Raw genomic sequence first — 13562 nt, 5'->3', positions numbered from 1 at the left:
AATACTCAGCCAACTGTTGGCTGAACTCATAGTAAAAGATTACCCTCAAATGTGCCAAGATTTAACACTCACTCACTTACACAAGTTCATTAGTCTTATTACACGTGGGATTTGTGTTCCTCAGAAAGCCTGAGGCTCCTGCTGGGCAGTTCACTGGTTTATCTCAAACCACTTTCAAAGTGATGGAGTAAGTTCCCTCATCATATTTAGAGAAGGAATTAGGAAAGTTAGGGTTTTTTTTTAACTGCTTTCTTTAAAGGACATACAACCAAAAAGAGCAGGGGGGTGTCCCTGGAGCTCCTCTTGTGTGTCACTGGAGCAGCCTCCGACACTGTTTGGGTCCTTCGTGAGTCAAAGCTTGAAATGAATGCAGGTGTTGTAGTAGGACAGTAAATCCAACACTAATTATGGAGATCAACTGAAAAGCTCTTTGGCTGAGCTGACCAGGGTTAGCTTAAAGTTATGTGAAACTTATTATGCAAGAAAGCAATACATGCAAATTCCCTCTTTATTAGATTATTTTAAACTTCCCCCCAGCAGCATGCTGAATTCTTCTGGCTTAAAATAATTTTATCTGAACTCTGGATTAAATCAAGCTTGCTGAGGGTGGCTGTAAAATCAACACTCAACATAGAGGTTCTCCGGCAACCAGCTATGATTAAAAAGAAACTTTTTTTATTATCATTTCCTTTGTCTAATAAATCTCAAAGACCTGACACTCCTCAGGAATGACCAAATCTTCAACACAACTGCAGCTAAGCCAAGGATTTTTGCATGCTCTGATATAACTAGTTTTACACATCCTTTATGGGTTATCCCAGTATTTCAGACTTGTAATGGCTTTTGCACGTCATGAAATGTTTGTGCAACCAATCTTCAGGGCCACCATGTTGAGTTTTACAATGGCTGCACAAACCTGATGTCGTGCCTCCACTCCCCAGTTGTTACCATTAGTCTTATTGGTCTCTGGACTGAGCCTGCCCCCCACGTCTCCAGATCACATTTGGGACTATTTGGGCCTCAGACGGAATCTTCCCAGGTCATCAACCTAAACTAAACTAAACAAACAAACAAACAAACAAACAAACAAACAAACAAACAAACAAACAACTGCAGTGATTGGTCACGGGGCTGATTCCTGAACATGACGTCGTGATGTGGTGTCACGTGACCGTCGTTCATGAACAAAATACCTCAGGGTGCAGTCTCCTCTACAGGACAGCAAAGAGATGTGGGATACCATTTTGTCCACCAGAGGGCGCCACAACACAAACACAAAGATTTACTCTAATTTAAATCAAGAGGTTTACTCTGATGTGTGTTAGTGAGTGTCTTTGTCACATATGCTTTTTTCACACCAAAAAAAGAATGTTTTTTTTGTCAGCTTTTTTCTTTTTTTTTTCTCTTTTTTTTTTTAAGAAGTTTTGCAAAAGAAAAAAAAAGACAACCCTAAAATGACTCGAATGAGTATCAAACATGAGTATTGAACTAATATTCTAAAATTTTTGAAGTATTTTATCAGTATCTAAAAAGTGACCCTCTTGTATTTCACAAAGTATGACAGACTTTCTGATTTTCATTGCTTTTTATCAGTTGCATCAACACAAAAATCATGACTAAAGACTTAAATGGTTTCATTGCAGTTTCTTATGTCGGGTCACCATTGCTGGTAAATACAGAGGGTATGTTTGTTTGATAATCTGATAAAGAATAAAATCCAGTTATTAAAAAATAAATAAATCAGCCGTTACACCTCTGCCTTACGCATTCTCATTTTAAAATAACTTTGTTTTTTGGGGCCAAAATATTTCTATTTCTTATCAGAAGTCATTTAAAAATCAGAAAATGATTGGCTATGTGCTGGTCATTGAGAGTGTTTGGTAGGTAGTGTATGTGTGTATGACCATATAAGGAAGTTCCTTTACAAAAATGGAAACAAGCCACAAATATCTCTTTCCTTCAAGGAAATTCAGGCAATTACTTATATTAAATTTTCCTTAAAATTGAGTCTCTTCAGCAGAACTTCTTGTGATGTTTTGTTTAGGACCTCTGAGCCTTATCTCAGCCTCGTCAGAATAATCTCAAGTGAAACTTGATGTCATTGAATTAGTGGAGGCTGTTGGTTTGAAGGAGACTGCTCCACATTCCTGGAATGGCATGTGTTTTAGATCACGCTACAACCTCTGGCTCAGGCCTCAGGCAGTTGTTGATAGAAATGCCCGTCATCAGGAAGAGAGGCTCTTTAAGACCCAGAGAGAAGAATGGAAGCATGTCTGTGTGTGTCTGTGTGTGTGTAGGTGTAGGTGTAAGAGAGAGAAAGACAATCAGAGAGAAAGCGGTGCAGATTAATTGCATCAGGAAAGTCAGACCCGTTTGACTGCATATCTCAGGAAGGTGGGACGTCCTCGTGTACACAGCTAAGCTCAGTGAACAAACGGACCTGCACGAGGATTGGTGTCTGGATATAAACTCTCAATCTGCACTCAAGGTACAGTGATTAATCTACTTTTTAGGAGTGAACTTTATGCAAACAGAGTGTGTTTGAGTGTGTCCGAGTGTGTGTGTGTGTGTGTGTGTGTGTGTGTGTGTGTGTGTGTGTGTGTGTGTGCAATGAGAGTGTTTGACAGAAGTTTGTGGACATAGGTTCACCTGTTCATGAAAGACAGGTGCTTCCTATCAGACACATGCAGCTAAAGGAATATTAATGACGCTGTTTTATTGTCATCATTGGATTATTTCATGACCTGTTTCTGCACAATATGCATTAGAGGAGACACTGTAAAAGCATCCAGTAGTAAACACAATATGTATGGCTTAGTTGGAAGTTTAGGGAAGACAGCAGGAAGAGAAGAAGGTAAGAAAGTACGGCTCAGCGTGTGTTGCAAACTCTTCTTTTATTTTTTGTTGGCAGAGTTTCTTAATCAAGCTCTTTAGGTTGTGTCAGCTGCATACCATGCAGTCTGTAACAGTGGTTTTTCTTGTCGTGCACATGCAGGCGGACATGCGAGAGTGCAGACAGAATACTCCACATTCTTACAATCAGCTTGTGGCATGCTGCAGTAAATCCAGCTCTCCTTTGTCCTTTCTAAGACCTTTTCAGTTAATTAAATCTATCAAGCTGCTCATGTTGTCATCTGAAGGGCATTATCTATTTTTAAAGCTTAAGATGCAGTTTGTTGCATTACCTGATCTCCCATATCCTCTTTGCACTTGCACTATTGCTTCTACTCTCAACAGATGTCTGCAAAACCTCCTCCGGTGGTCCCAAGAAAGCCTTCAGGTGTCCGGGTCATGGTGCCTCCAGGGGAGCAGCTTCCAATCAGTGCACTGCCCGTCTACAGAGATACTACCAAAGGTATTGATGTGTGAGTGTGGGCTGGCTGTAGCTCATCCTGCTGCATTCAACCAACCTGATACTGCTGTCCAAGTTTGGCCTGATGGATCTGTTCTTTTCTCTGCACAGAGAATGGTGGCAGTGGAGGGACAAACCATGCATCACTAGTAAACACAGAGAGAGAAGTGGTATGTACATCAAAACATCACAAAGTAATCTGTCTGTTCTTATTTATTGGGTGAATTGGAAGCAAAGCCTTTATTCATTCATTTTGATGTCAGCTCATATCTTTCTGTATTAAAGGTAGGGTCTGCAGGATTTCTTGTTACTTGTTAGTAAACACAACATTCAAACTGGGCTCCCCCTACTTGGCTCAGGGCCAGCGGCAGCGCACACCCAAAGCCTCTGACTTGGCTCCGTGAACACACTCACTAGCTCAGCAACCACCTGTAGCATCCCTTTTCTAGGTGGGAGAGACTCAAGAGCTGTGCACCTGACCTAGCAGGTTAGCACAAGCTAATCACGGGTATTTGACACATACCTGTTGGCAGAAAGCTTACTTGTGACGCTCTTCGTCCTGTGCTGCTCTCCAAGTGTCCAAAAGCGTGTGAAAGTTGAGCCAAGCTTCATCCTCGTTTGAGAAAAAACTTTATCTGTTCGACATTTTGTTTCATTTTGGTTGTTTTTCTTCTTCTGTGCTACGTTCCACTCACTAATCAACACACAAAGTCACAGGCGTGCTGTGATTGGCTGAGGTAACCACACCTACTCTCCACCCATAAACTTCCTGATTTAACCAAAACATCAACATACAGGCAGAGGAGGGGTTTGAGGCAGACACAGACACTGATGCACATGTATAGGGACCCAAAAGTGACCATTGTTGGTGTTTCCCTTTTTTTTTTTTTTTTTTTTTTGGGGGGGGGGGGGGGGGGGGGGGGATTCTGCAGACTCTACCTTTGAAGGACATCTGAATAAGTTAAATGATTAGTGCTGCAAGAACATCTGATTTGATTTTGCACTATAAAAATTCTTTATGCAGCCAAAACTCACTGTGCATGTCTTCATCAGGAGATCCTGAACCACTGCTTCGATGACGTGGAGCGCTTCATGTCACGTTTGCAGCAGGCAGCTGAGGCAAAAAGTGTTCTCAATCAAAGGACCAAGAAAAGAAACAGAAAGAGCAAAAAGAAAGAAGGACAAGAAGGTGAGAGATGCTCTCCAGAGCCTGTCAGATGACTTTTCATCTGGCATTGGTGAATGGTTGCTTCTGGTAGTCTGGGGATGAAGTGTAGACAAAGGACAATAAAGACAAACGCTCATTGTTGGCACAACATTTCACAAGCTGGAAACGAGTCAGCAGGCAGATTGCCAAATATCCTTCGAGTAAATTAGAGACTTCCTACCTTCTAAATGAGCAAGGCCGTGAAACATGACTGAGAGGTGAAGGCATGTAGCTGAGGCTGCACACAGAAAATCTACAGTCTGGAGGGTTACAGTCCAATCCTGCTTTATTTGTATAGCACCTTTGAAATAAAGCAAAATACAGTTAAGGTCACATGAATAAAACATTTTCTAAAACAATATAAGACAAGTAAAAGGTCAATAAAAATCAAAACAATAAAAGTGGGTTTTTAAGAAGAGATGATACTGAGTTTGCTTGCCTCAGATCCTCTGGCAGGAAATTTCAATGCTTGGGGGCCCAAACAGCAAAAGCTCTGTCCCCTTTAGTGACCAGTCTAGATCTAGGTACCTGTAGTAGGGCCCTGCTGGAGGATCTCAGGCAACGGCCAGGCTCATAGGGAGTAAGGAGGTCACAGATATAAGCAGGAGCCTGGTCATTGATGGCTATAAAGGCAAGCGTAAAATCTTAAAATCAATTCTAAAACTCACAGGTAGCCAGTGGAGGGCAGCAAGGCCTGGTGTTATGTGGTCATTTCTGAAAGTATGAGTTAAAAGCCTGGCAGCAGCATTTTGAATCAATCCAAGTCTTTGGATATTACGCTTTCTGATGCCAGAGTAAAGAGCATAACAATAGTCCAGTCGAGAAGAGATAAAAGCATGAATAACTTCTTCCAAGTATGCACAGGATAGAAAGGACTTTATCTTGTTGATCAACCTTAGTTGTGCAAAACATGATTGGACCACTGTAGTCACCTGTGCATCAAAAGATATCCAACTGTCAAAGATTACCCCCAGGCTGCGGGCCTACCAACAAATATTACTCGACAGAGCACCAAGGGAAGAATAGAATAGAAAATAATTTATTTATCCCCAAGGGGAAACTCAGGATTCACAGCAGCAATGAAGAAAACAAAAATAAGAAAGTGTATAGAAAGTGCAAAAGGGTCCATAAGAAAATAGATGATGACAGCTTGTCCATCATTCTCCAGTCAGCCAGCCTCCACCTCCACAGGGGCACGTCGTCCTCATCTCCTTCTCCTCACCCTGTGGGGAAACATCAGGCCTTGTACCAGTTAGCATTGACATGCTACAGGCTGCTAACAGCTGGTTTCACATGTAAACAATGGGGCCATGGCTACATCTCCAGACAAACACAGGAGCAAAAATAATCAAAATATCACTGAAGACAAAACCAGTTTGATGTCCATGACCAGCAAATGAGCCATACAAAGTAATGATCCCCTTCAAATGCAAAGATGATGGAAAAGAGATGAAAAAATAACAAGCAATGGACAAAGAAGAGAGAGCTGCTGCAACAGGCAGCCACAACCAACAGGGCGGCGCCTTGCAATGTTGTATATTATATTTGAGACATCTGTTGATCCAGGCTTTAAAGGGACATACCGCTGGTTGTCATCAGCATAACAATGAAAATCAATACCATGATTGCGTATGATTTGACCAAAGGGGAACATATAAACTGTAAAAAAAGGTAGGGGAGGGGGCAAAATTGACCCTTGAGGAACACCACCGTAGAGAGGAGCACAGGAGGAGGTGGAATCACTCAGCATCACAGAAAAAAAATCTGTTTGACATGTGTGATGTTAGCCAGTCCAGCACCACTTCACTGACAAAGAAACATTCATAATAACAAGAACATCGACCTGTGTTTTTCTTGCAGGGCTTTACAGAAATGTTTAACAAAATAAAACTTTATTGTGAGTTTAGACTTGATCTGATTCTGAAGAATTTGAATCTGAAATGTTTTGCGTCAAAACGTGCACCCTCGCTTCCTGATTTCCAACAAGCTCATTAGCTTCATGTGCTTGAGCATGCACCCTGCATGCAGTGACCATGCCATGATGTGAACCGTGTAATCACATTCCTTTAATTCTTAACGTGCATTTCCAATGCAGTGGGGATAAGCGAGATTTTTGAATTGATTCAGTCTGACAGTTCCTGTTTGTGATCTGCAGCCAAAGCACATCCTCAGTCTGTATTCTGGGACCTCATCACTTCTCACAGATTTATTTCACAAGCAGGAATTTGAGAAGTGAGGAGATGGTATCTTAAGCCCTTATAAGCCAGAGCCTGCAGGTGAGGCAGTGACAGAGCAGAGAGAGAGAGATCACCACATTAGAAGGAGAGACAACCACTTTTGTCCCGTGTGAAATAAACCCAGACCAGGTTTGTCTGCTTGAACTTGCTCACAGGAGCATTTCCATTTCTGTTTAAGCATGACTCAAATAAACAGCGACAGGGACTGGCTCCTGAGCTAGATCTTTTTGTTGACAACTGTAGTTTGAGCATCATGTGAGACTATGAACACAACATTACAGGCGTGAATGTTTCTGCTGTTTGTGGTTGACTCGATCAGGTTGTTTGCCTTCTTCCTGGGCAGTGTGAGCTGTGACAGGTGTGACCCAAGATACAGACGCAGTGAATGTATCAACACTGAAACAACAAGAAGACGGGCATTTTATTAGTCACTACTCCTGCTTTTGTTTTTATTCCTTTATTTGCTTCAACAAGCTGAAACAAGTAACACACACCTTAAAGACTGTTTGTGACATCAGTGTTTCTCACTCTGGGGTATTAATGATGATTCAACGTGCATTATTGAAGGCTATTGAAAATATAACTGACTGTGTTGTTTCATCGTGTTAAATCTGCAGACGACCTGCTCACCATGAAAGCCTGTCCTCCACCAGAAGAAGACTTTGTTGACATCTTCCAGAAAATCAAATACTCGCTTTGTCTGCTGGTGAGATAAAAGTATCCTGACTGATTATCTCTGGAATATGAAATTATATTCACCGGAAATAACTGAAATCTTATTGTTTTTTGGCTCATTTTCAGAAGAAAATGCATTCGTAGACTTAACATGAGCCACATTCACCTGACTGGTCCAAAAAAATTCTTAATTCAAGTTATTTTAAGACAAAAATGAGGTCTGAACTGCTTCTTACAATTAAAAAAAATATCTACCAATGAAGCAAGAAATGAGTTCATTGTATTAAGTCATTATTGTAGTTTCAAGTAAATTTTCAAGCACATTTGTCTTGTTCCATTGGCAGATTTTTTTTAGGACCCAGTCAGACTGGCAAACCGTGCTGTGCTTACACCGTGGGGTGTCTTTTTTTAACATTATGTCCTAGTATTTTATTGACACACAATTATTTTAGGATTTTAGTATCTTAAACAGTAGACTACATGGTCTGTCTGTTTGTGCTGTCTGTTCTCATTGTTACTACTATATTGCCCCTTGGGGAAAAAGAACGTTTTTTTACTTCAGTTAAATTCATAATGCATTTTTATGGACTGACTAGTTGAATATCATCATAACGAGACAATTCTTACTGAACCCCTTGATGCCTGTTGTTGCAAATCTGCGACATACCCTGTCAGGTCTTGATGCAGCTGAAATGACCTTTGTATCTCATTATTACCTATTGATTCACATTTTACACATACCACAGATCATATCAGATCCACTATGTCACAATAAATTGGTCAGGGGATGAACTTCTCATGTCTATATATACATTATAACTTAGTTATACCTGTTGTGTGTACTATACTCAGATTTACAATCTCCACTCAATTTAACATCTGTAAGATTGCAAAAACCCATAAAAAACTGTCTATCTTTATAACTGTTTATTAATTCAGGCAATAAGGGGTGAAAAAAAGACAAAACACTTGAAAAGATTTCAGTGTTTTGCAGTGTAATAAATGCATGTTTGCTGGTTTGTTTAGGACCGGGTGAAGTCGTCCATCTCGCAGCCGAATGCAGCAGAGCTGCTGCACCACGTCTTTGTGCCTCTTAAGCTGGTGAGTCTCTGAGGTATCATGATGTAGCTCCTCTCTTTCTTTCTGATCCTGACTGTGCAGGGACTTTATTTCACAGCTGGTGAAAACCACAGGAGGGCCAGCTTTGGGAGCATCTGTACTCAGTCCTGCTATGACAAGTGGAGCTGTTTCCCTGCTCCAGGAACATCTGACCGAAGAGGAAAAGGAGCTGTGGACCTCTTTAGGGCTCAACTGGACCTCTCCCTGGTCTGTGTACTTCTGCCTGTGTGCATCACTCTTAGTTTGAGAGTTTCTGGAGTTCCTCTGACAGAACTTTCCTTCCTCTCTTTCTCAGTTCCCACCTCAGCGTGTCTGTTCCTCCATACTCACCTGTCTTCCTAGATGGGTGGAGGCCTCCAGCGTATGACTCAACTGGCCAGCCTCTGGAAGATCCCATCGAGTCTCAACACAAACAGGATGCTCAGAGCGAACGGAGGGCGGCACAAACTCTGCAAGAACAAGCTGGACGGACTGCAGATGGCTTTAATCACAACATAGATGAAGGGTGAGTCCGTGGGAGAGACCCGGGCCTCAGAAATGAGTTTCATCTCAGCGGACTGCTTCACTCAGAAATATTAACTCAAGTGTCATGGCAAGCTGCATGGCAGGGGGGGACAATATCAGACAGATTTAATTAAAGTAGATAATTATAATTCTGTTCCAGAGAGGAAAACATGCTTCCTGCGGAGGGGGAGAGACTGTACTGCTGCAGTTATGACTTTGTGGCCAGAAACAGCAGCGAACTCTCAGTACTACAAGGAGAAACCCTGGAGGTACCTGCCCACTGATGGAGTCAGATGTGATCGTCTGTCTGCAAAGAAAGATAGGATTGTGTCTTCACCTGGTCTGATGTGTAATTGATTTCCTCCAGGTGGTCGAGTCATCAAAGAGATGGTGGAAATGTCGGAATCGTTTTGATCAGATAGGATTTGTTCCCTTTAATATCCTGGAGCCTCTGTCAGCCCTGAACAACACGGGGAGAGACAGCCCGGTGGTCCGCAGAGAGTCAAAGGTACAGCAGAGATTTCCCCTTATTTGTGTGTGCTATGGTTTGTGGCTCCGTGCTGTCTCACAGTTTTTTCCTCCAACAGAAAACGCCTCTTTCCCCTCACTCAAAGTACTTCTCGTACGCTCCACCGAGCCCAGATGCAATCAGTCCTACAAGCCCCAATCGACCACACAGCATGGTTTTTCCATCAGGCACTCTGCAGGGAGAGGAGGGTGACCGAGGTAAAAACACGTCCATCTTTTACATCAGCAACATTATCCAGAGTTTTTGTCTGGTGTGCAATTTTTTTTACAATTATTTTATTTTATTTTATTTTATTTTTGTGGGGAAAACATTTTTATGTCCAATAAAGCAAAATACAAGACAACAGAAAGGTCTATCCTGATACAATATCAGTGATGAGATGACTTGTAGAGTTTTTCTTTTAACCCACATCCTTGCCCTATTATTATTCTTATAATTCTTATAATTATTATTATTATTATTAATATTATTATTATTATTATTATTATTATTATTAAGTATGATGAATAAACTTGGTCTTAATACCGGAAGTTTGATTATGTTGCTTTTTGCTGTAATGTCCACATATGTGGACGCTGAGCCTTGAGAGTTTATATCAGGTTTTTCACATCAGCATTGCAAATCAGATTTCTCTTTGCATTGACAGAATGTGGAATATCTGAAAACAAATTTTCATCCTGAACAGGACTCCCCCTCTGGTCTGTGTGTGAATCTTTTGAAAAGATTCACACTAGTGAAATTAGAGGTGTGTTGTGTCTATTTTCTTTGCAGTCCTCATAGTGAATGATGAGCTCCTGGAGCGGTTAGCCGGGAGAAGAGGCTCGACCCGTCCACTGGTGGTCCCTCGCACACCTGACACTACAACGCCTCTGAACTATCACTCACCTGCTGCAGAGGTAGAGGCCTGGCTCCTTGCTAAAGGCTTCAATCAGCAGTGAGTGTACACGCTTTAAGGCTCCCAAAAAAATGATTTGGATCAACACTGTGTTTTTGTTTTTATCTCTTTAATCTGTGCATTTTACACACCTTTAATATCCAGAGCAGTGTAGAGTTTGCTTCAGCTTGATATGAGTTGAATCAGCCTGTCGAAGACTCATGTTTCTAACGGTTGAGTCGCAGGCTGATTGATTGAGTGCACTGCCCCTTTAAATCACCTGTGAGTGATTCAAGATTGATTTTCACCTTTACTAAGAAGTACTGAAGTTTACCCATATACATGCATCTATAGAAGCTTTCTGTCAGATTACCTGATTTATTTAGAGGTGCAGTAGCGCCCTCTAGTGTCCAAATTTTATATCTGCAATTGTTTATAAATTACAACTTGCTGGGCAAGTGGCTGAAGTTGAAGCTGAACATGCTCAGGACATTTTAGGTGAGGATCTTAGGATTTTTATACTCATTCTACTCCCAACTTTAGGATGTTTGATTAAAAACTTTCTCCCTCCTCCTCCTCCTCCTCATAGTCTTTTTCATCCTCCTCCTTCATCAGGACAGTCCAGAGTCTGGGCATTTTAACTGGAGCACAGCTGTTCTCCCTGAATAAAGAGGAGCTGCGCACGGTGTCACCGGATGAAGGAGCTCGAGTTTACAGCCAGATCATGGTGCAGAAGGCTCTTCTTGAGGTTTGTCCTCAATGCTGTGTGAGAGTGTGTGTGTGTGTGTGTGTGCATGTGTGTGTGCATGCGTGTGGGGGGATGTTTGCTTTAGTCTCTGTGGTAAAAACTAGTTGTTTGCTCAACCTTGGCTTATGACAGACCTGACAAAACATTATTTACAGTTTAAAAAGCACATTAGCTCCTAGAGATCATATGACAGGTGGATAAAGTCAGAGTTTTTATTTTAACGTTGTCATTAAAAAGTTTTTATAATTGGTGTCCTCAATAGCTTGTATTTGTCCTTCATTGTACCAACACAGGTTAAATGTGTGACCAAGCAGAGCTGGAAATTCAAGTTTTTTTATTTACAAATGTCTCTTAGAAAGTGACAAACCCTTCCACTCTGAAATAAAAAGAAGTGTAGATATCTCTCTGATAAATGACTCTCGGGTCCTGGTCCTCCTCAGGATGTTCGTAAAGCCACGGAGCTGGAGACTGCCATGGAGAAGCAGAAGTTGAAGATCGGCCTGGAGTCAGGGGCCAGCGCCATGTGAAAGAACTTTCAGATAAACATGGGTAAACTAAATATTTGAAACATGAAATAAAAACTGATGCAATACAGAAAATCTAATTACTCAGCGGTTTAAAATGTTTCTGTAAGAATGGACTGAAACAGCTTGAGGAGCTATTTAAAATGAGGAAAAAGTTCATTTTAATAAACTGTGACTCCACAGAACATCAGAAATTTTAATTCATTCAGACTTTTCATAGATGTACGACAACAAATAAAGCAATATTTTGTAGAAGCAGTCATGTTTTCTGATTCAGTTTTACATCTTTTAGACTCATAGTGAAAACTAGGACGATAAAAGACAAACGTTTTAACCATGAATTACCATTTTGTGCATTTTGCATCACTGTGGTAGTTTTTGAGCATTATTCAAGTAAACATTCTCCTCTTAAGATATCTGAATAACACATTTAATTTAATTATATTAACATTTCACAGCACATTACTCTTCAGCATTATATATTAGTGTTTTTCAGCTTTGTTCAAATACTTGTTACCCCTCTGAAGCATTGCATGATCATCATAAAACGAGATCACTTTGTTTTTATTGCTATCATAACTGAACAACTGGTGCGTCTAAAAAAACTGCATATTTGAATTACTGCCCCTATTAATAGCGGAGCAAAATAACTCAAATCATCAAGTTATTCTCTAAGGCTTCACAGTGAGGTTTTAATTCTCAAACATGTAGACAAAAAGCTCTATTTTGATTAAAAAATGACCATCAAAATATTTTATCCTGAGAAAAAAAGGCAAGAGTCTCCAATTGTGGAGGTTCAATGAATAATATCGTCACCCTATTCAAATAATGGCCTAGGTCAATTTTTCAAGTTTTTGGGAAAACACTAAAACTTTACCAAATATAAAGCATATGATGTTTGTAAATGGTAATCATCCATAAAGCAAACTCAAAACTTAAATAATGCTGACCTCAATTGAATAATGCTAGGCGTCCCCCTGTTGGTTGTGGCAGCCTGTTACAGCAGCTTTCTCTTCTTTGCCCGTTTCCTGTTACTCTTTCATTTCTTTTTTGTCATCTCTGCATTTGGAGTGGATCATTACTTTGTCGGCTCCATTTGCTGGTTGTGGACACCAAACTGCTGTTATCAGTCTGTAGCATGCCAATGCTAACTGGTGCAAGGCCTGATGTTTCCCCACAAGGTGAGAAGAAGGAGGTGAGGACAACGTGCTGGTTCTCAGGTGTGAGCTAGGAAGTGACGACATCGAACTGCCCTTCCATCCATCATTATTGGGAACGTAAGATCCATCTCCAATAAGATGGATGAGCTAGCCGTGCTAACCCAGCAACAAAGGGAATACCAGAAGGCAGAGTAGCATCATGCTATTCACAGACATGGCTAACAGAGCTAACACCAGACACCAACGCCACTTTGGAAGAACTTCAGCTGCTGTGAGCAGACAGGATCCAGGTGACAGAGACTGAAAAGACTACTGAAGAAGCTCAGTCCTGGACCCTGTGGAGGTGGGGGCTGGCTGAACTGGACAATGATGGACAAGCTGTCAGCATCTATTTTCTTATGGAAGTTTTTGCACTTTCTATACACTTTCTTACTTTGTTTTTGATTGCTGCTGTGACTCCTCTTGTATTTCCCTTCAGGGATAAATAGTTTCTTTTCTTTTCTATTCTATTCTATTCTATTCTATTCTATTCTATTCTATTCTATTCTATTCTATATGTGAGGTCAATCAGGCATACTCTTGCATCTCCAACCAAAAAGCAAAAACATTTTCTTTATTTTTAAAACTTTGAGG

General features: G+C 40.9%; 1 protein-coding gene across 1 annotated transcript; it reads left to right on the top strand.

Annotated features, from left to right (window-relative positions):
• Positions 1–2244: 2244 nt before the first annotated feature.
• Positions 2245–11992, top strand: eps8l1a (EPS8 signaling adaptor L1a). Its single transcript, XM_074697084.1, has 14 exons — positions 2245–2488; positions 3238–3355; positions 3464–3522; positions 4406–4541; positions 7414–7502; positions 8498–8572; positions 8649–8797; positions 8886–9095; positions 9255–9363; positions 9462–9602; positions 9682–9820; positions 10395–10557; positions 11113–11245; positions 11686–11992. Exons 2-14 carry the CDS (start codon positions 3238–3240, stop codon positions 11770–11772), a joined length of 1608 nt encoding a protein of 535 aa, XP_074553185.1. The 5' UTR covers positions 2245–2488; the 3' UTR covers positions 11773–11992.
• The last annotated feature ends 1570 nt before the right edge of the window (positions 11993–13562 follow it).

The sequence above is a fragment of the Halichoeres trimaculatus genome, unplaced genomic scaffold (assembly GCF_033239565.1).
Source record: "Halichoeres trimaculatus isolate MK-OKI-2021-1 unplaced genomic scaffold, fHalTri1.1 fHalTri1_scaffold_20, whole genome shotgun sequence".
Classification (NCBI taxonomy): domain Eukaryota; kingdom Metazoa; phylum Chordata; class Actinopteri; order Labriformes; family Labridae; genus Halichoeres; species Halichoeres trimaculatus.
The sequence above is the reverse complement of the archived record's forward strand: the minus strand, read 5'-3'. Positions and strand labels throughout refer to the sequence as shown.